This window comes from Haplochromis burtoni, unplaced genomic scaffold, assembly GCF_018398535.1.
Source record: "Haplochromis burtoni strain Fernald_Lab_line unplaced genomic scaffold, NCSU_Asbu1 Contig_944, whole genome shotgun sequence".
Classification (NCBI taxonomy): domain Eukaryota; kingdom Metazoa; phylum Chordata; class Actinopteri; order Cichliformes; family Cichlidae; genus Haplochromis; species Haplochromis burtoni.
This window is the reverse complement of record NW_024583305.1, coordinates 5,299-27,060: the sequence shown is the minus strand read 5'-3', so window position 1 is coordinate 27,060 and position 21,762 is coordinate 5,299. Positions and strand designations below refer to the sequence as shown.

Below are 21,762 nucleotides of genomic sequence, written 5' to 3'. Positions count from 1 at the left end.
CAGTCGGCTGAAGTCAGAAATAATGACACACTTTATATATGTTAATATTGTTCACAGAGTTATGACTCTGAGAAGTAAGACTTTTGGCATAAACTACAGTGATCTGGTTGAAGGCTCCTAATTGCCTCCATGAGTTGTTTCACAGCTGCACATCCAGTTTTTGGATAAATGATGCTTGAATGAGTGTGTACCGCAGTAGACCGTGTGTGTGTGTGTGTGTGTGTGTGTGTGTGTGTGTGTGTGTGTAAAAGAGTCATCACCAAAAGTGATCAGAGTAGAAGTTGTTTTTCAGTAGCAGAATGAAGCTCTTTCCCTCAGCCTCACCTCTCAGTAAAACTAATGATGTGGATCCAAAGTTAATATCCTGCATCGGGCCTCTGAGGCTCCCACGCTCCCTCTCTGTTTGCTGCAGAGTGCCGACAGTCGTCAGGCAGATTGGTACAAATAAATCCTGGATTTATTCACTTACCGAAGCAGCTTCAGCGCCTACAACGCCTTGGAGCGAGCGTACTTAGTCTGAACGCCCGACACCGAGCACCATGGGCATCTCCCCTCATGTCTCTGCATCTCCTGCCCATCTTTTTCGTTTTGATAGAAGGTTTTATTATGATAGCAGCTCTACATATGATGTCAACAACAAAACAGCATCTGTCCCTGCAGAGTCAGACCATCACTGCTGTTGCCTGCAGATAATAATAGCCACCTGTTAAACCATCGTGAAGCAGACCAGAGATTTTTGTGTCCTGTATATGAAAATGTCTCCTTCCAACACTGTGGCCCCAATGATGGCCCTGTTGAAGCTAAAACTGAATTTTAAGCATCACTTGTCGATTTGGCCAGTTTTTAAGTACAAAAAGTAAGAATCTGATGATAAGTAAAAGACATTATAGAACTTACAGGGGCATTTTCATGTAGAGACTTGATTCAAAATAAGTCTCAATGTGAAGAGAAGTAATAAAGCCACTGAGTAATAGGTGGAAAAACTTAAAGCTGGTGTTAAACAGGTGGAAAGTTTCAAACAGATGAATGCAAACAGGTTGGAATATAGGTGGGAAGGATTCCTTTTTTGGAGACCATGAACTTTTCTAATCTAATACACAGTTGTTGTTATGATATCTTAACTGTCATAAAGTGAATGTACAAACTTGACTGGACATGCATGTCTTTGGACTGTAGCAGGAAGCTCGAAAATCTTGAGAAAACTCTTGCAGCAACACAGAGAGCATGCAAACTCCAGGAAGAATCATCTGTCCCAGGAAGATTAATCCTGATGTCCACTTCTATGTGACAAATTAGTATCAAGGTTTGCACAGATGTTACTAATGAAGAACAAAGAACTTTAGTGATCCGCAGCCTCATTAGGACAGGAAGTTGTGTCAGAATGTGAGCATGGAGCATAAGGTTTATACTGATCATATGCAATTAAGCCACAAAGCATCTCACGCCACTTAATGCAAAAGTAATGCAACAACTTACTTTGTCCAGGAAATAAATGACAAGTAACGTGTAATGCATTTCTTTTCTTGAATAAACATCCCAACACATGGCAGATATTTGTCATGTATGGATTTAACACGATCGGTATCTCTGCTTCTAGCGTGTTCTCATCCCTCGGGTATTAATTAATGCAGTTTTGTCGCTGTCGTGTCTCTGTTGAGCACAGGGTGTCCTTTAGTTTCTGTGCCTTGACACAGTAGGTTATGAGATCAGTGTGAGGGGTCTGTCCTCAAATCCCATCATTAGTGAGTGTATGGGTTATTGTTGTGAGCTGTGTAGCCCAAGCCACAATCTTCTCGTAAACCTAACTGCAGTTTTCAGAAACCTGACAACTAGGACTACTTCACAGCACCTAAATTTAACCACTATTATATGAAATATAAATAAATAAACCATTTGGGTCCTTTGACTAGACCTAACTAGTCCTGATCTTTGTCACGTATACCCCCAAGTGCAGGATGCTTCTTAAACCCAAACCACAAGCTCTTCCTCAAGTCCATCAAGTACTTGTTAGTGCTTCAGTCTAACAAAGTTCTTTTCAGCTTCTAAACCTAATCCCGAACGTTTTAGCGTTTAAACTTAACCAGTTACTTTTGAGCACATAAACCTGACCAAGAAGTTTGAGTTCTTAGAAATAACTAACAAGTGAAAACTCAAGGAAAATGGGACACAGACTATCTAGACCTCTAATATGGGACCATTATCTCTCAGTATCAGCTAATGCCACAATGACAAAGAACGTCTCGCATCTAAGAAAAAGCCATTATATTAATATTATGGGCTGGGGTAAGAAAGTGCTGGTGCCTTAGACGATGGTCAATCTAACCGCAACTTGGCACCGAAGTTATGTTGGAGCACAAAGACACATGCAACCAACCTTAAATAAAAAGAAAAGCTACAGCTGCAAAGACCAGAACAGCTTCACAATCCAAATGTTTAGTGAAGTTAAAAACCCTTGCTTCTCTGTTACGGGAGACTATGATGCAATATTAACAGCCTAGTTTCAACAATGTATCAGAAGAGAATGCATCATGGATATTCCTTTATTGATTATCAGTCCCGTGTGTGCTGTCGTGCTCCTTCACATTCCTCTGCAGCAGGTAACCGTTGTGTAGCCCTGCTCCGTATGTGCCCCCATCTGCTCTTACTGATGAAATCTTGGCCACATGTTGTGTCACCACTGCAGAATTTTTTAAGTCCTCCCTTTGTGCTCAGACAGAAATGTGAAGTGAATGCAAAGTCCAGCGGAGAGGAGACCTGACACACTGGTGCCTCTGCTGTGGAAAAACGACTCTAATGACTTGTTTGTTCCTTCTGAGCAGCCCATCAAAGTCTCAGTATTAACCAGCACAGTCAGTAATGAGGCGACCGCAGTTTCATCACACACGGACGCCGGCGATAAAGAGGAGCTCGAGACCCGAGTGGCAGATGAGCAGAGTTCAGTTGATGTACTTTGAAATGGCAGAAGTGTTTTTGCTCCTGCCCTGTGGCTCCATGCAGAAATGGGCAGCAGCTCATGCACATGATTAAAAATAAAACTGCACCCATGAATGAACGAACTTTGAGTTCTCTGGTGTAAAAGAAACATGCACTAAAATTATGTTTATCTGTTTGACCAGGCTTAAAACACCCCCTTAGCTGGAACGAAGGTTATATATCACCTACAGAGATGCTGTACTACTACTACAAAAAAAACTAGTACAAAATATACAGGAAATGTCTGTAAATTTGAGACTGGGATGTTTTCATGACTGAAAGTTCTAAAATCTTTTAAATCTATTCAGAAATTCTGAAGCCATCATAATTAAGCCTATAGACAGAAAACTGAACTACCACAGAAACCAGTAAGTACTACACCAAACTGAAACAGTGGAAACTAAACTTGACTAAAGCAAACCTGAATCTGTTGCACTCCCCTAAATATACGGCTAAAATACTCTTTTCTTTCTGTTAAGTACCACCTTTGATTTGTGGTGGTCTGACTGGAGTTCTATTCTTTTTTCTGTCCCTCGGATCCATATAGACACATGAGCCGTGCACTGATAATATTCAGATATACCTACTCAGTTCGCCACATCAGATATGTGCAATATCCAGCTAAAACATTTCAGGCTCAGCGTTTAAAAGCAAAAATCGCAGACTTGCTTTTACAATTTTACCATTTCTCTATTCTCACCTTCATCCTTCTTGACTCAATCCGAGACTTGTAGCAGAACTCGACCAGAGCCACCAGCATGGCCAGGCCCAGCCCACCAATCAGGATGTAGAAAACTCCAGCTACATTGCTCAGACTGAGCGCACTAGTTTTGTCCTATCAGCACAGAGAAGTGAGGTTAGAGACACCGAATCATGGTGCACAGAGGCATGACATCACTATGGTTTGAATCCAACTGTAAGCAAAAGGACAAAATTATTTTAAAAAAGTTTAAAATGGTCTAAAATCCCAAAGCTAAATACAAGTTTCTAACTAGGAAGACCATTATGCAGCGTTCAAAGGCTGTGATATTCTGACAAATGGAAATATAAATCCCCTCAGAGAATGTCTGAGATCCCCTGAATTATGGAATTTAATATGAAATTACTTTTGGGCGACATCCACTCAAATTTGAAATTTGAAATTTACTGCCCAACTGATAAGTCTGTAGTTTCCATTCAAAACATAAAACCTAATCGGTGACACCTGCCAGGAAAGTAAGTTCATTGTGCTTTGATGTTTTTGTACATCAAAGTCTATTTTGAGATATGAACAAACTCCTCTTTGTAAAATATCATCACTTTTTGCTAGCTAATCACAATAAGGAAACAGTTAAAATAGTTAATAAATGCTAACAAGTGTTAACAAATAACAAACATTAAAACTAATTAAAATGAGAGTTTGTCACTCCAAGAGTCTAATTCAACCATCTAGTCTTTAGCCCAATATTATCTGATATATAAATGTATTTAAAAGTCCAAATGTATCTGACCCTACTGAACAAGGCAAAGACCCTGCAAATGTTCATCTCCTCATGAAAAGAATGACCCTCCGTTGCCTCAATCATAGCCTTTGAACATCCACATCTATTGATCTGTCACATGCAGCTTCATGCACGAAAATGCAAACAAAATGTGGAAAAAAAATTATCTTGAAATTCTTAACAAAAAGGTCTTATACTTCAATTCAGAGGTTCATTATATCTGTGCTGGTCTTCACGGTCATAGAAATGTGTCATTTATGAAAAGTAGCTTCATATCACAATCTTTTAAAAAACAGACTCAGTTGGCGAGCTCTTGTATTTTGCACGCTCTTTCCTCACATGCATCGCTTGGTTTTTGGTGGGTGTGACTTAGCTTTTTCATCCAATAGCATGCAGCCTGTTAGAAAAAAAGAAAGGAGGAAATAGTGGGCGGGGCCTCCCTTCAACAGTAGGAAGTGCTGTGAGCCTATCAGTGGGATTTCCTCTCCACACTGTCATGTTAACCTCAACCAATCAGCTTCTGGGAAATCCCACCAAAAGACACTAAAAAAGTCAGACTTCTTAAAAACAAAGTCATCTGAATTTGTGTGTAACATCTGATGTAATAGTATAGTTCATTGATGCTTTATAGTTGTTAACCAGTTAGCTAAGAGATCATGTGAATGATAGTAGAAATCAGCTTGTTAACAGAGATCTTTTAACCAAATACACTGATTAGATACCAGGCAGGTTAAATTTTCTTTTAAGAATTGTTTCTGGGAATAAACAGTCACGGGTCATTTTTAAAGTTGTCCCTGCCATCACCCTTGTATTTACAAGTGTTTTACAGACTGCATCAATAAGATCAACAGCCTTTATAGGGACTTTTCTTTGTCCGTGAGACTTGTACATAATCTGTTGTCCTATGTAGTGGTGTTAAAGTATAGTAGTATAATATGTTACTGAAAAAACTCAGCAGCTGAGCTCAGTGAGCTGTGAAGCATGATCACTGCCATTACTGACAAAGTGTAAACAAAACGTAGATAAACTCCAGAATTAATCATGTCACATTAAACATTTTGAAAACTTGAGGGCATTTTGGGTTTTTTTACATAATGCGAAAGCCTTCTGAATACAGCCTCTGATATGAATGGCTTCAATAAAGAGATGACAAAGATCAATTTTAGTAAATGAATCTCTATTAGTGGACACATCTTATCATCTCTGTATATTTTTGTTATGGAAAGTTCTCTCTACACTAAACTAATCCAAAGGGAAGGTGGAAATACACCAATCATCGGCATGACTCTCAGTGCTGCACTTTCAGTCTGACATTAAAAGTGTCTTTTCTCAACAGATTGATGAACGTTTTTCCACCATTTGTTAGTCACGGTCTGTTACTCAGCGAGTTCAGAAGAAGCAGGAGGTACATGACAGATTGGAGACAAAAACATCAGCATTTGTGTGTGGGAAGGAAAGGGGAGGAGGGAAAACGGGTGGGGGCAAAGCTGTGGTCATTTGCTTCAATTTAATCAAAGTTGGTCAGCAGCCATAAACAGAGAGAGAGAGAGAGCGAGAGACTCAAAGAGCGAGAGAGGAAGAAACAGGCAAATATATCTGCATTTATAAAAATCTGACATTTTACATCTGACCTGTGTGAAGGGAACGCAAACCTGCTTTAATCTGGAGCTTATCTTCCGGGCCTGATTATGTCTGTTTGATGGCTTCTTCTTTCTTTTTTAGCAGACAAAGTGTCTTTTTCAAAACTCTGTGACACTGTACAGCCACGAGCAGAGACTAAAAATACACATGTAAAAGTGGCACCCAAAGGCAGTTGGATGTGCGATTAAAAGTGATGTAAAAGGTCACATTTTTCAGCAGAGTCACTCGTCTGTCTGTCTGCGGCTGCTTCCATTGAACTGTGCTGACCACCAAATATTCTGGAGAACAGAAGGAAGGCTGAGCAGAGAAAAGCCTCTGAAGAAATCTGATGGATTTCCACTGATCTGGACTCATGAAAACCCCTTATCTCCAAAAAATGTCTGCTTTGTCAGAAATGGCTGAAGCCCCGCTCGTTTGCCTCCCAATTTGCATAAATTTGTCTTCGAGCTTGAAGCACGTTTGGTAGGAAAGAAGTTCATAAAAAATACTCAGCACATTTCAGCGGCCTCTCAGTTTAAGTCAGGAGTACAAATTGGAGTTGTGGGGTTTACACATGCCATCAGGATATTAAAATGTTTTCATGTTTTAATATGTTTGTCTTTCAGTTCTTCAGAATGGTCAACTGAGTAGCAGTGATACACTGTAAAAGCAAAAACAAAAATCTTCAATAAACCAAAAAAAAAAATCAATAAAAAAATGACTTTATGACCTTGAATGAAAAGTTTGTCACTTTGCGACCTGCTTTCATACTTATAGGTGAGAAGAGACTGTTCATGTTTAACCTTCTGAGGCTTCAGTCACAGGACATACCATTATTCCTCAACCAGTTGGTGAGTAGTTGCTGGCAGTCACTGGTTTGGTTTCAAATAGGTCTACAGTGATGCGCCAAAAACTTTGTTGCAAATGCTTTAGCCACTTGCAGGTTGCTGTAATCACACATAGATTGTATGAATTTGTTGGGAAACAAACAGAAGCTGTTTCTGTTCAGTGTGAAATATGTGCCTTTTGAAATGTGTTGGCACAACTTTTGTTGGCAGCACCATCTTTATGAATGATTTCACCCAGGAACAGTTAGCAAACTACAGCACTACTTGCCAAATCATTGGAAAATACATATTTTTCGCTGTCAAACAAGGTTTTCCAGGGTAGGTCCCTTGGCCTGTATTACTGAGGCCTTACTTTAAGGACTTGAGACAAACAGTCTTTGTGAAGGGGTAACAAAATATACCCAATGAGCACCTTAAATCTCACTAAAACATTTACTCTACTGAAAACACGTTTCCTGTTGTGTCCACTGGTCATTGTTTACAAGTGTAGTTTTATTGGAAGATCTAATACAGTAACCTTTCCATTAGGACCTACTCGGATCGAGTCATCACAGTTCGCCATGGTTTTCAGGGTTTTCCATTAGGTCATAATGAGAGTACCTGGTACCAGGATCCCTTGGAACCCTGCTTGGCCAGGGTTCCAAGGGATCCAAGGAGGTACTAAAATGTGACTTTGTTAGACTGTATTCCACCAATTGGCTGGTCAGTAGTGTCACTCAGTGACTTATGAGAGTGTCTTGTTCAGGAAAATCAAAGCCCCCATTTATAAGAGCTGGCAACGAATGAAACGGCTACAAGAAACAACCCTGTGGTCCCCGAGTCTGACGAAGAGGTACAGCACAGCAGGTATATTTTTGCCTTAACACACACCTTTGTTGTAGCGCTCATGTCGCACATTAATTACATAATGGGACACGTGGATGCATTGCTATGGTGACAACCACACACATCAAGTAGTACTGGATGGTAATGGAAAACCAGTCGATCTGAGTCGAGTCGTGGCGAGTTGATCCAAGTCGGTACCAATGTAAACGAGACTTAAAAGGTTAAATTATTGTCAAATGCTAGCAAAGGTTTTAAGAGTTCGTTTTGACAGGTGCTTTTCTTTTTTGCTCTTCACAAAGATGTTTTACCTGCATTATTCTAACCACAAACAAGTACAATCAGGCACGAGAAAGCTTGCTGCTGATTGTTCACATTCATCTGCTGGTATCTATTTGAGTTTTAAAGAAGTTATCTACAGGTTAAGAGATGTTTAAGAACTTTCATTTTAAAAATGTATTTTCTTCCTCATGCAGGATCCTCACCCCAGGTTACCTAAATGAATTCAGTCACTGTGATGTAGTATGTATAAAGTGTAAAGGTCACGCTATATTACTGCTCAAGGCCAAGGGACAGTGTTGGTCCCCAGAAAGTAGTAACATGCTCTGTTATTGGTTTTGTCTTACTGATATCTGTTTATCTCCCTAAATATAAACAGAATTTTCAGAGGATTCATATTTTGAGTTTAAACTGACTTTAAAACTAAAAAATACATTTTAATGCAGGACAATAAACAAACATTTGCTTTCTATTTAGCTGCAGACTATTAGCGGTGCCTTCACTTATAAAAACACTTTCTTCCAGGTAACTTTTAGCTTAAAGCATACCAGTCAATAAAAATGTGGAAAAAAGGATCAAAAATATAAATTAGCTCAACTTTTTTGTTTTTACAGTGTAGCTGCTGGAGTTTCAGAAACTAATAAGGGAAGGGGGGGGGGGGGATTGGGTGGGGTGGTGTAGGGGGTTAACCAACACATGACCTTGGGACCAGGCCTCAAGAACTGACCTTTCTGCCGGAGTCCTTGTGTCCACACTCCCCCTTGTCATACCACCACTTGTTTTTCAACTTGTCTAAGACGGCTTGTTCATTGAGCTTCAGTACTGCTAGGTTTACTGGGATTCTTCAAAGAACCATAAGAGGAAAGGAGGGGAATTGGAAATAACATAAATAACATTATGCACCTCCATGTTATCTTATGTTATTGTTCAGCTGCACAGCAACAGGGCTGCGATAGCTACAGCAGTAGCAGTGGTGGTGGCAGCAACGTTTTTAGCAAAAGTGACTTTAGCAGTACAGTAGCTGTGGAACACTACAGAAAACACCTCAAAAACAGCAGAAAGAAAAACAAACAAACAAACAAAAACAGGCACAATCACACGGAAAACTCTGGAAAATGTCAGCATCAAAGTGATATGCATTAATACTCCATCTAGCTTGGTTTAGCCTGACTCCCTACGTGCGAGATGTGTATTACTATATCACTTTGGGTAACCGGCAAGGGCTGAAAACACTCCGGGAACTTTGGGTTTTCTGAGCAAGAATGCGTCATAAGCTGTCTAAAAAAAACAGACTGCATACTATAAACTGTAGTCTCTAGGCAAGGAAGGCTGAACAGCTAACTTTTTCTGGAATAAAATTGAACTGACAAAACTGACTGAAGGGGTATTTTATTAAGTAGGTTTAGTACTTATCAATTCATTGCTAGTTAGCCAGGATTTATTTTCTTCAACTCCATGAACAGACTAGATTTGTATGCTGAACCAATCAGCCACAACCTTTGAACCTTTGGTCACTAAAAGGCATTTATTGTCTTACAATTCAGTGTTGTTCCAGGAAACCCCGGGTCCTAGAATGGCTTTCCTCTGCTTTCATCAGCCCGACAACCTGTACTGCCACACTACAAAAACAACCCTAGAAAGCCTTAAGAAACCCAGACAGACATTGTCTAGGCAAGTCTAGATCCCAACTCAATCCAGCATCTAAACCAGGCATATAAACATGTTGAATCTGGGGAAGTCGCACCTTGCAACTTTTGAGTACTCTAATTATATACTGCCTGACGCCACAGACAACCTTCTGCCCATATGACATGTCACAGCAACCAGAGGTAGAACCACAAAAGTTGGTTTTAGTGTCAGGCTGTATATTTATATAGGTAAAACAGTCCATCTTCCTATCTCTGAAATATTGTTCTTATCCATATTAGACTTGAAACACCTAAGACAGACAGTTGGGACGTATTTCACCAATCTTTTACTTTTGTAAATAAATTTACAGATAAATGTCCTATAGTACTATGAAACACTACAGTATTTAAGCAATCATTGCAATCAAGCAATCAAGCAATCATCACTGCATTTCGTTGCCCCGTACCTGTGCATGTGCAATGACAATAAAGTTGAATTCTATTCTAATTCTATTCTATTCAATCAACTCCTAGACTTTAAATATGTAAATCAAGTTTTGCTGGTTCCTCTGGTATAAATGCAGGTAGACAACCTGAGTTTCCCAAAGGGTTCTAAAGCCCCATTCACCTATAAAGTGGCTGGGTTCATTGTTTCTCAAGGCTGGTCACTGGGCCAGTCTCTGGTTGCCCAAGTCACTTCTTTTGTTCAAGTCCAGGGTCGAAAATCTTTCTGTCACTGTGTATACCTGGAGAAAATCACCATCTTCCTTCTACACGACTAAAAGTACTAAAAAGTACTGAAAGTAAGGTGGATGTTAGTCTTTTAGTAATGAAAGATTTTCTTTTGTAAAATACCCCATCGATCAGAAAGTAAGAATTCAAAAATGTCTTTGACAAAGAAGGTCACAGTTTTGATGGCTCTATCACCTCCTACTTATGTGTAATAATTTTCTGAGAAAGACACCAAATAGAAGGTTCCTGTAGCATTTCATTGGTGCCATCCGGAGTGTTTTAGTTAGGTAGCGAATTCTGGGTTATTGCCGGTTACCCTGTTGTGCCATTGCCTGTCGTTACCCGTTGGGGTTACGGTGATCTGACCTTGGAGTCCCCTCCCCCGGTGCCGCACTCTCCCTTGTCATACCACCATCTGTTTTTCAATTTGTCCAACAGGCCCTGCTCGTTCAGTTTTAACACTGCCAAGTTAACAGGGTTTCTACGGGGATGATAGTAACAATAAGGGATAAAAGGGAACCTGGTGTTAATGAACAGACGACTGCCACAGTGAAGATAGCAACATTAATACACATGTGTACCTATGACAGGCATGATATTATTAATGAATGGTACATAAAAACAACAGATTCACTGCTATTCAGCCCAGACCTTGTAACATGCTGTTTTCCTGCATCTTCCTCCTGCATTGTGAACATTACAATGCAAGTAGACCAAATACTTACAGTTAGAGAAAAATGCCATCATTTTTTTTTAAATCAAATTTTCTGAACTGGGAAAATCTTCAGGTAATGCACACTAGTGACTGTCTGTCTGTCTACTTTACAGGACTCATGCAGTCTCTTTTGAATCTCCGAACACTGTGGTCTTTAAATGGAGAAACACCGTTGTCAAACTCAATTAAAGGTGTGATGCCCATTTAAATGTAATTAGTTATTAACCTCTGTCTCTCTTCCACAGCATGTTTTTATCCTGTTTTCCTTCTCTCACCACAACCGGTCACAGTAGATGGCCCCGCCCCTCCCTGAGCCTGGTTCTGCTGGAGGTTTCTTCCTGTTAAAAGGGAGTTTTTCCTTCCCACTGTCGCCAAAGTGCTCGCTCATAGGGGGTCATATAATTGTTAGGTTTTTCTCTGTATGTATTATTGTAGGGTCCATCTTACAATATAAAGGGCAGCTGTGGCTACAACTGTAGCTGCCTCCACCAGTGTGTGAATGTGAGAGTGAATGAATAGTGGAATTGTAAAAGTGCTTTGGGTTCCTTGAAAAGCGCTATATAAATGCAATCCATTATTATTATTATTATTATTATTATTATTATTATTATTATTACAAAGCACCTTGAGGGCACTGTAGTTGTGATTTGGTGCTGTATAAATAAAACTGAATTGAATTAAATGTCATAAATAAGTATGCAATACTGAATGGAATATCAGCGCGGTGGTCTATAATACAAGAATCATTTAGACTTTTAAAGTAAATAACAATCAATAGTAAATGTTTGACAAACACTTTAATTTCTGTCTCTAATTATAAGTAAAACTGGTAAAAATTCCTGTTTGTGAGCATCTTTTCAGTGGTAGCATATGTTGACAATGGTCTCACTGGTTGGATCCCAATCCTCCAAAACAAGGCTAATCACTGCATTCATTATTTTATGAAACAATGGCACCACGCCGATGCCAATATGACATCAGCTTCTCGGTTTAATTTGCATTGTCTATAGCTCATTCTTGGCTCTGACTTGTAAATGGCTGGCTTGATTCACTCATTCAACAATTGCTTCAGTGGATTGTGTTAAACTCAGCCATTAGTTGTAGCAGAATGACAAGTTTCTCAAAACCAAAGGAAAGGTAAACTGCACTTTAATATTGTCTGGGTCGAAAAAACAGAAAATGATTCCATTTTACTACTGTGCAGCAAAGCGCCACTTGCATTTAGTTAATTTCTAGTCAATACCTGATAAATAAAGGTGGAACACCAGTCAAGTATTCAGGTGTAAATCAGTTCAAATTAAAGGGTAAATGTCTTTTAAATATAAATTTTGTGTCATTGTACATGTCCTTGTTGTTCCCCTTTACATACCATAAATGATCAAAACTATAGTGTGGCAGAAGGCAGCAGATGATGTTGAACGGTACATGGTAAATCAATAAAATGATCAATGAGCAGCAGTAATTCAGTTTGAAATGTCAATAACAGATGATGTGATGAGTGTGAAAGCAGCAGAAGAGTTTTGTTCTAAAGTGCATAATTTAATTTAAAAAAAGATCTGTATAAATTCAGTGTGAAAAAACTCAGATTAAATTCAGATTAAAAAATTTTTTTTTTATCAGATGCTGAAAATAGTAATTTTACAAATTTGACATATCAGGAGAATCACTTACGCTGGGTTCAGACTAGAGAATACTCGTTTTTTTTTTTGAAAAATCGTTGCTTTTCATGACTGAGACAGACTAAACATTGTTTCCGGATCATGAATGCTACCTTACTTTCAAGCCGTGCGTAATGGAAGGAAGTGCTGATAGCTGTATGTCTTGAGTAATGGTGTGTGTCCACAGGAGCTACCCATTCTGCTAATTAATGACTTGTGGAGCTAGCTGTGCAAAGCTGAAAACTAGCTGTGGACTATCTAAATGAATACATATTTACTCCTCCCCTCAAATGTTTTCAGGAAAATGTATGTATTTTTTTGAGATTTTAACCTCTCTATTTGGTATGGTCTCATCATTCCCAGTGGCCAGAACAAAGTTTATCTTTTATTCTGATGTGGTCAGAACAAAATCAAAAAGTCTGAACCCAGCGTAACTGTTCACAGAAGTGATGCTTGAGTTCACACTGAGAAGATTCCTGCTAAATTACATTTCATGTCTACACACAGCTATGTTTGGTCAGACTGGTGGTATTCCTAATTGTTCAGGATTATCTCAGTTGGGATATCAAAGAAGCCAGTCCTACAATCCAGAAATGAGTTAGTATTTGTGCACTTCCAATTCCCTTGTCGCAGTCAGCAGGATTTTTGAATGGCACTGTGGTTGATATGAACTTCAGAGATTTTTACGTTTTGTTCTATAACATCAAGTACATAAGTAAATATTCATTTCATAAATTTTGAAGGTTTTACTTTAAGTCTTTGAAGCCTATGGACCTCATTATGCCCACCAAAATGTGTAAGTATCCAAAACTTTTATTTCCCACAGAGCTTATTTAATAGTCTAACTCAAAAATCAAAATCTGTTTTGCTTTTTAGCAAAGGAATCAGGGTGACGCTAACTTCCAAGTCAGCCTACAAAAACCCATCATCCCCGTGGCACTTTATTGTAGAAAATCACCATTTTGGCACAAAGAACTACCATTTGTTTGAATCCTATCAACCAGATTCTGTGAAAACTGTGAGAATGTCATTTGGAACAAATCTTGCAGAAACACAGTCATGGTTAAGGCTCAGAAACAGTGGCTGGGAAACAGCAGAAGGATGATGAGCAGAAAGCAGATTGAATGAAGTCGACTGATGATTTTTTTATTGTCATCTGTTCGTACTAAGAGCCGGTCAACCCAGAGAGAGAGAGACTGCTCACAGAGAACTCAAGAGCTCATCTTTTTGATGTGTAAAGTTGATTATACAATATGCTCAGCATTCAATGGGTTTAACACAACTGTGTTGCTAAGCAACTGATGACAAAAACTCAACCCTTTATATTTTTTTAAAAGAAATGTTGATTTGGTGCTTCCTGCATCTACAGCAGGGAGCAGAGGTAAATACATACCACCTTCTCTATGCAAGCTGCATTTCAAAGTGACTTATTGATCCATCGATTGATTGAGTCAGATCCTACACACAGATTATTTTCAGGGATTAAATAGATTCAAAACTCAAAGGGAAAAAAATATCACATTCCACATGGTGCAGTCTTTGTTCTTCTAGTTCGTCTGCCTTTCTCTGACTCTGGGTTGGCCGTAAATTGCTGACATGAAGCAGAGAGAATGAGAACAAGATGTTCTTTCACTGAACATCTGATAAAAACATGGACTGAGTTCATTCATGTATGAAACAAAGAAAAAGGAAGAACGTGACTTCATGCTGCTGTCAGGTATAATTAAAACTCACCAACTCCACCTCAGGTTATATTTTTCAGCTCAATTTCTGTTTTGTTTTCTTCTTCTGTGGACAAAAGCCATGTTTTTCAATTCACCTTAAATGGCACTAAACCAGAAACTCATCTGTTATCAAATGTAACATTTATATGGGAAAAAATTCATTAAAATTTTACATGTCAGGTTGGGCTCATTTGTTCAAGAGTATTGCTTGTTTTCCTATTTATGTATTTATGTATTCTTTACTCCAATCAGCCTCACAGCTGTAGCCCTGCTGTCCTACAGTAGTGACACCATCTTGCAGTTCAAACAGCACACGTCACTTGGGTCTCTTTCATTGATACTCCTTGTGCCTGGGGACCCAGCTCTCCTATGGGAATTACACAAAACACATCTGGGACTCTGCTCTCTAGCAACAGTAATCTCACTGTAATACAGGAGTGATAAAACCTCACATCTGGGACCCAGATCACTGGGAGAGGGAATATTTTGATTTCTATCACAAAATTAGGCAGTGATGCTCCTTATGGATGGGAATCCCATTGCCTAGAACAGAAGACTCACCACAGCCCTACTTTCTAATAGATGTGATGCTCTTCATCTACAGGAATTATGCTTATCTGCAGGACTGACAAACCTCAAGCCTACAAAGACCACTCTCTGACAGGAGTGATGATGTCCTCCCTGATTGCTACACCTTACATCATGCTTTGCAGTGGAAGTGACACTCCTGACAGTCTGGAATGAAAGTGAGGAAGCCCAGCTCTAGGAGCAGCCGTGTCTGATGTGAGTATGGCTCTTCATGCTCAGAAATACTGGTCTGCAACAGGAGTGATACGCCTCACACACTGTAATGGGAGCAATGCCCTTGATACACAGGAATTCCACCCTTTAGCAGGACGGATGCTAGTGGGGGTGACAAACGTCAGAGACTAGAATGTATGTGACTCCCTGCATGATGCTAAAGAGTAAATGGAGTAATTCTTTAATAGCACTTTTCTACTCTTATACACAGGCCTATTTTTCAAGCATGGGAACTCTACAGTCTTACAGGAATAATACGACTTACATCAGGCAAGGATCTTGCTTTCTAGTGGACGTCATGGAAAACTTTTAAGTGTAAGAATACTGGTTTGTAAGGGAGAGACAATCCAAACCAAATGCAAAACTTTAAACTGTTCATAGTTCAATATGAGACTTCAGTTCCAGAATAATCCTTATTTACTTCAGTGATCGTCAGCAAACTGCCATATCTGATAAATAAATATAAATGATTTTCATCGAAGTGTTTATCTTAAAGCAGCATTTTACCTGACAGCAGCAAAGCTCAAAGACTGATCGACAGACAGAATGAGATTCATTAGGATGTTACTTTAGATGTCAGGATTCTGGTGAATGTAGAAGCAAAGACGGGCAGGTAGGCAGTCAGACGGGCATAACAAATGACAACAGACAGCAAAAAGGCCGACAGGGCAGCATCAGGCAGACAAACACAGATACTGACAAAGACAAACAAAAAGAGAGAGACAAGACAGACAAAAAGACAGATTAAGAGACAGACAGACACACAGACACACACAGACAGACAGTAAACAAGTCTAAAAGTCTAAAAAGCTGTTCTCTGGGGTTAGACTAGTTTTCATGTTCCAATCATGAATACCAATTTTGACATTTAATTTTCATGTCTAAACACCTGGATCTGCTCTGTGAATGCCAGCCAGTCATCAGGTTTCTGCAAAAACAGCATCCAGGTTGATGAGTTTGAAACAGCGCTCTGTGCTGTGCAGAGGTCATTTTGTCCCCAAGTCTCCTCAGTCTCAGTTCCTAAGAGTAAATTATAAAGTAATTCCACTGATTATATAACACCAATATAGCCATTTATTTTTATTTCCCTCTTCTGTAAAACTTCTACTTAGCCATACTTCAGAGTCAAACATTGACATTTCAGTCCCACTATATGTATCACAAGCTTGTAAAATTAATACATTACGAAGATTGAAGCAGAAGCTCCCAAGCTTTTAAGCTTGTGACCCAAAGACAATAACATAAGATATATGAAAGTTGTTCCATGAAGAAGCTATTCTTCTGCTTGCATTGTTTCATTTAAATAGCCGTGCGACGTTCAAAGAGGATAAATTATCCAGTGATTCACAACACAAGCAGAAGGTAAAAGTTCTTTACTCTCCAATTAATCATTTCACAATCCCTCAGATTAATCTTGTGACCCTCTAAGCAGGGCTGAACTCTTGATAAGTAGCTCACTTTATACAAACTAATTAAAAGTAGCTCCAAACTGAGAAACTGTCACAGAAAAATCTATTGTGCTTATAGCCAGTCAGCAAACTATAAATAGATCCTTTAGTGGACATCTTCCAAGTTCTTCCACCTCTGATACACTTAGTGGGTTTTGCTTATAATTCTATAAGACTTTGACAAAATTGTCTATTATTGTGACAACCAGACAAAAGCAGCCCTGCTAACTAAATTATTTTAGCTATAAAACAAAACTTTAATGCAAACTTCAGCTTTCCTGCCCTTTTTATTTTCCCCAGAGGAACTAGACATGCCGGCATCCACACACCAGAGGGCGCTGGAAAGACTGGCTGAAAGTTTTTAATAGTAGTAATTTGTATTTACTACATTCCAATATTATGAGACCATGATATATAATGTTTTTAAAAATACACCCCAGTGTGATACGTTTGCATGCAGTGACCTAATTTCCCCACAAAAAAAGCAGACAGAACAAGACACCGACATTAGTCCCGCACAGACTATCCTCTATCTGGAGATTCAGAGTCTACCTGAGGGGGGATCCTTTAGGCGTGGCCACTCCATAGCCTTTAGAGTCCAGGTTGCCTCCTACTTTCATGGTGTCACAGGGCTTCCTCTGCTCGATGTACTCATTCATGGAGGACTCCAGCAGGTAGGCATATTTCCCTTTTGACTTTCTGACCCGTATCACGCCTTCACTAGTGCTCTTGACGAAGACCGATGGGTCTGCGCTCCGCATGTACGACCACATCTTCTCGAACACTGCAATCTTTGACCGCTGGTGGAGGAGCAGAGAATATCTATGTGTTATTGTGCTTGTAGAAAAACATTCCTTCTCAGACTGCTGCCTTGACTACAACGTCTGCACTTCTAGAAATGTGTCCCCACCCTGAAGAATTCTTTAGTGGAGCCTCCATCCAAGGTACCATAGGCAATCTCTGTTTGCTTGGCCAGGTCTTCTGCACTCTCTATGGGGGACACCATCCTCTCTACGGTGAGGAAGGCTGCCAGGTTGGCTGTGTAGGAAGAGATGATGATGAGGGTGAAAAACCACCAAACTCCTCCGACAATTCGACCTGAGAGAGACCTGGAGAAGAAGGGGAAGAAGAGCAAGGAAGATAAATTTTCCATTTCAGGCACAGCAGGCAGGGTTAAAGGGGTGTACTGGGGATATTTCAGCGTCCTTCCCATTTTCTTCAATTATATTCACTGTGACTGAACCAGGAACAAAGCCGACTATTCATTGAATTTTCAGAAAATGCAATAATAAGTGATTCTGCTTCCACCTCACTCTGTTTTCCAAATCTGTTATAACAAATTATTTCAGTTATGTAGATGATACACAAATGGTGTCTCCTAATAACATTATCAATAGCAATTGCGCACTGCTGGCACGTCTCTGCGCACAAAAAAAAAAATCTAACCTGAATTGAAATTAAAATAAAACTTTAACAATCCTGTTCTGCAGTGTGAGTCAGTGACTGGCTGCTCCCGTATGGGATCAGAACGATGCCACCTTATCCCACAGTCCAGCCAATGATGCGATTCACATTCGTATATACGCAGCTAATCAACGTCGCTGACAGGCTATGACAGCGTCCTTATGTGCGCCGGTGTTTTAGCAAAGCGGCTGATGTGGAGTGAAGCCACGTTAATGACAACGTGTACAACCATTGGAGATGTGAGCAGGACAGACGGAACAACTGATGGAAAAAGTGTGGACTTTATACCAGTTTTTAAATTGTGTTGATCGGCCACGTAAAACCAGAATTATGATAAAATATCTGCAATGTTTGGTTTTCTTCCAGAATACTGTCGTTGTTTATATTTACTGCGGGAAGAAACGGGAAAAACTGTGTTTTATAAGGAAAACGCTCGAAAGCCTGTGAACAAAGACAACACCAAAAAAACCCAGCCTTTCCTATTGGTCAAAAAATGTACCATGTGGACCAATCAAAAAATGATATGGCAACATGGCATTTAGTTGTTTAGGAAGGGGGAAGTTTTAGGAGTGACGGCGTGTTTGAGATGTGAGAGATTTGTGACGTTTAGCGCAAATCTTGTGTAGTTAGTGTGTAGTTAGTGTGTAGTTAGTGTGTAGTTAGTGTGTAGTGTAGTCAATAGTGTTGTTGTGTGTGTCAGGACAATGAGGCAACTGCTGAGTGTTACAGGTGTTACAGCAGTGACACATCTGCTGCTGTCAGGCCTGCAGGTATCAGGCTGTTGTTCTCCTTCATCTCATAGTGGACACAAATTATTTTTTGGATTTTTTTGGAGCGGCACAAATAGCTTGTGTGGCATCAGATTTGATGCAGAACAGCTGATTGTTCTGCAAATAGTTTGAAATGTTTGTTTAAAAAAACGTCTTGGCTGCATTTTTAGGTAAACAGCTGCAAAAAACTTTGTTTGCAAAACTCAGTTACTTTTTTGAAGAAGTAACTATATAATTAATTGCCCAACATTGGTCATTATTTACTGTATTTTCCAGACAGAGTTACAGACTCTACAGTTGTGTTTTCAAAATTGGAGTTCAAGTTATTTTTACTTCCAGTAGTGTTAACATGCTACACAGGTCATGAACAAGATTTTTTTAAATTGTCATTGTAAGTGGGCTAAAGCAGTTAATTAAAAGTAGTCTAACATAAATGCTGTAATTTGATTATTTTAATGAACCATGTAACTTGGATGGATTCAATGCTGGCGTGACCACAGTGCACACGTCTGCTGTTGCTCACAGTGGTCCAAGGGACGCTCAGGGAGTTTGTGTGTTCGCTCAGACACGTGAAACATTAGAGGGAACATTGGTTGTAGCTAAACAAAAAAAAGACCATATGGCATAAAAGCTCTTGTCCCAATCCTTTACCGAACCAGACCAGGTTAAAAACACAAAATAAATTGGACTTTAATATATTCTGAACCTTTCAAATCCCAAAGGTAAAGATCAGTTCAATCATTAGCGGATTATAGTTGATGCTTGTCTGATGCATTTAGCAGAAAAATTAAGCCAGACTTTTTCTCATCAGCCTGTGTACACAAAAGCCTGTTTACATGTGATTGTTCCTGCAAACCATAAATGCTTCTGGTGAGAATGGCCATCATTTTTTAAAGTTATTAAAGTATAGAAAACAGAGTTTATGTAGCTATTTCTTGTCAGAAACATATATTTTCTCTAGTTTTTACCAGGGCCTGGTGGCTACATTACATTACTACATTACAAGCCATCTGCAGAATGCAATTCATCAAAACTGAAGAACATGCTCCGACACTGGTTTGATAAAACATGTATAAAACAAATATGAGAAAGCTCCCAGTAAATATTTAATAGCATAATAATTAATAATAATTAATAGCAATTATAATCATATACAGAATGTACTATAGAGTCTGGGATTAGGAAACTTGTAGTTACTACAAAGACCCAGTCACTTTTAAGTAATCCACCTACTGAATATTGACATTTTTCCAATATTTGGGAATGCATTTTAGTCTTTTTTTTTGTTTATTTTATTTATTTCTCTAGTGTTATGTAACACCCATACTAGTACCCGGTTGATCTGCTTTTGGCTTTTTGGCCACAGTGATTTGGGTCCATATTGACATGATACCATCACACAGCTGCAGTAGATTTGTAGGCTGGACATCCATGATACAATTCTCATGTTCTCATGAATTGAGCTCTACTGCCTCTGGGGTCCTTCTGAAATGAATTTGCTGTTTTCAAGAACCTAGTTTGAGTTTGAGACCCTGCCATCCTCAAAGTTACTTAGAAAACCTTCCATCCTCATTCTGTACAGTTTGAACTTCAGCAGGCTGTTTTGACCATGTCTACATATCTAAATGCACTGAGTTGCTCTCATGTGACTGGCTGATTAGACATTTGTGTTAACGAGCTGGTGAGTGTGTTTATGCATGTTTATGCATTCTCAATCACGACAGTTAAAACGGTCTCTGCACAAACTTTTTCTTCTTTAACCAATAGTATGTACCTCTAGAAAATTGGAAACAAACCCCTGGAGCATAAGTGCCACCAGATGGAATGCCTGTTCTAATTTATCTGTCCATGTGTTTTATATTTATAAAGCTTCTTTCAAATAGTATCTGTCTCTGCATATTCATGACTCATAGCTGGGATCAAAAGTCAGCATTTAAGAGCTGTGTGTAAAACATAACTTGACTGTCAGAGTTAAACAGATGCTGACATGCAAACAAATACTCTAGCTTCAACACTTGCATCACAGATGACAGTCTGGCATAAAAATGCAGGTCAGATGTTTTCTCTCTCTCTGTAACTCTGGCATGCATCACCTTAATGAAACAGACATTAAAAAGAGGAGGGAAGAGGTTCACACATTTCAGTTCATAAGCTGAGTCAACAATAGTGAATCAGTGGCAATCTGAGACCTGGAGATATTTGCATGGGTCAGATGACAAAAACGAACTCATGCTGACAACACAAGCAGAAGGTTCAAAGGCATGTGGACCAGGACCGCAGGCCTGCTTACTCCTTGAGAAGTAAGCAGTACCTGGCCCATTGTTGCAACCGTACTAAGAGCTACATCATCATTAGGTTTGTGCCAGGGTTTTCCTTTAATATTAATTCTGTCCATTATTTTTTGGGCCAGTCATAGCCAGGAGGACGGGTCCTTAGAGTCACCTATCTATTTTTTGCAGATAATGTGGTTCTGTTGGTGTCATCTGGTGGTGATCTGCAGCTCACGCTGGCACAGGTGAGCAGAGTGTAGAGCAGCAGGAATGAAAATTAGCTTCTCCAGTGTCTACTCGAGATCAAGGATCAGTTTCAGAACGAATCAGTTTAAGCACCTCAGAAAATTGTTCATGAATGAGGGGAGAGATTAGGCAAATGAGTATTTTGTCCACATCATCCTCTTCATGCATGTTGTCTTACTCCAAACTGTATAGGCTCGAAAGCCTACTACCAATTAAGCATATTAGGTGATGTGCATCTCTGTAATGAGAAGGGGTGTGGTCTAATGACATCAACACCCTATAT

At 39.4% G+C, this 21,762-nt stretch overlaps 1 protein-coding gene across 4 annotated transcripts in view; it reads right to left on the bottom strand.

Moving 5' to 3' along the window:
• LOC102297497 (glutamate receptor 1) overlaps positions 1–21,762 on the bottom strand; it is a 28,799-nt gene that overhangs the window by 1,745 nt on the left and 5,292 nt on the right. The window contains exons 4-7 of one of the 4 annotated variants that reach the window (XM_005951119.3): positions 17,640–17,838; positions 17,282–17,529; positions 10,750–10,864; positions 3,674–3,808 (exon numbers count right to left, since the gene is read on the bottom strand). In XM_005951119.3, the coding sequence (XP_005951181.2) occupies positions 3,674–3,808; positions 10,750–10,864; positions 17,282–17,529; positions 17,640–17,838 (697 nt within the window). Of the gene's footprint in view, positions 1–3,673; positions 4,852–8,750; positions 8,866–10,749; positions 10,865–17,281; positions 17,530–17,639; positions 17,839–21,762 lie in introns of those variants that run through there. The other 3 variants (XM_042216171.1, XM_042216173.1, XM_042216172.1) reach the window with 3 other exon arrangements.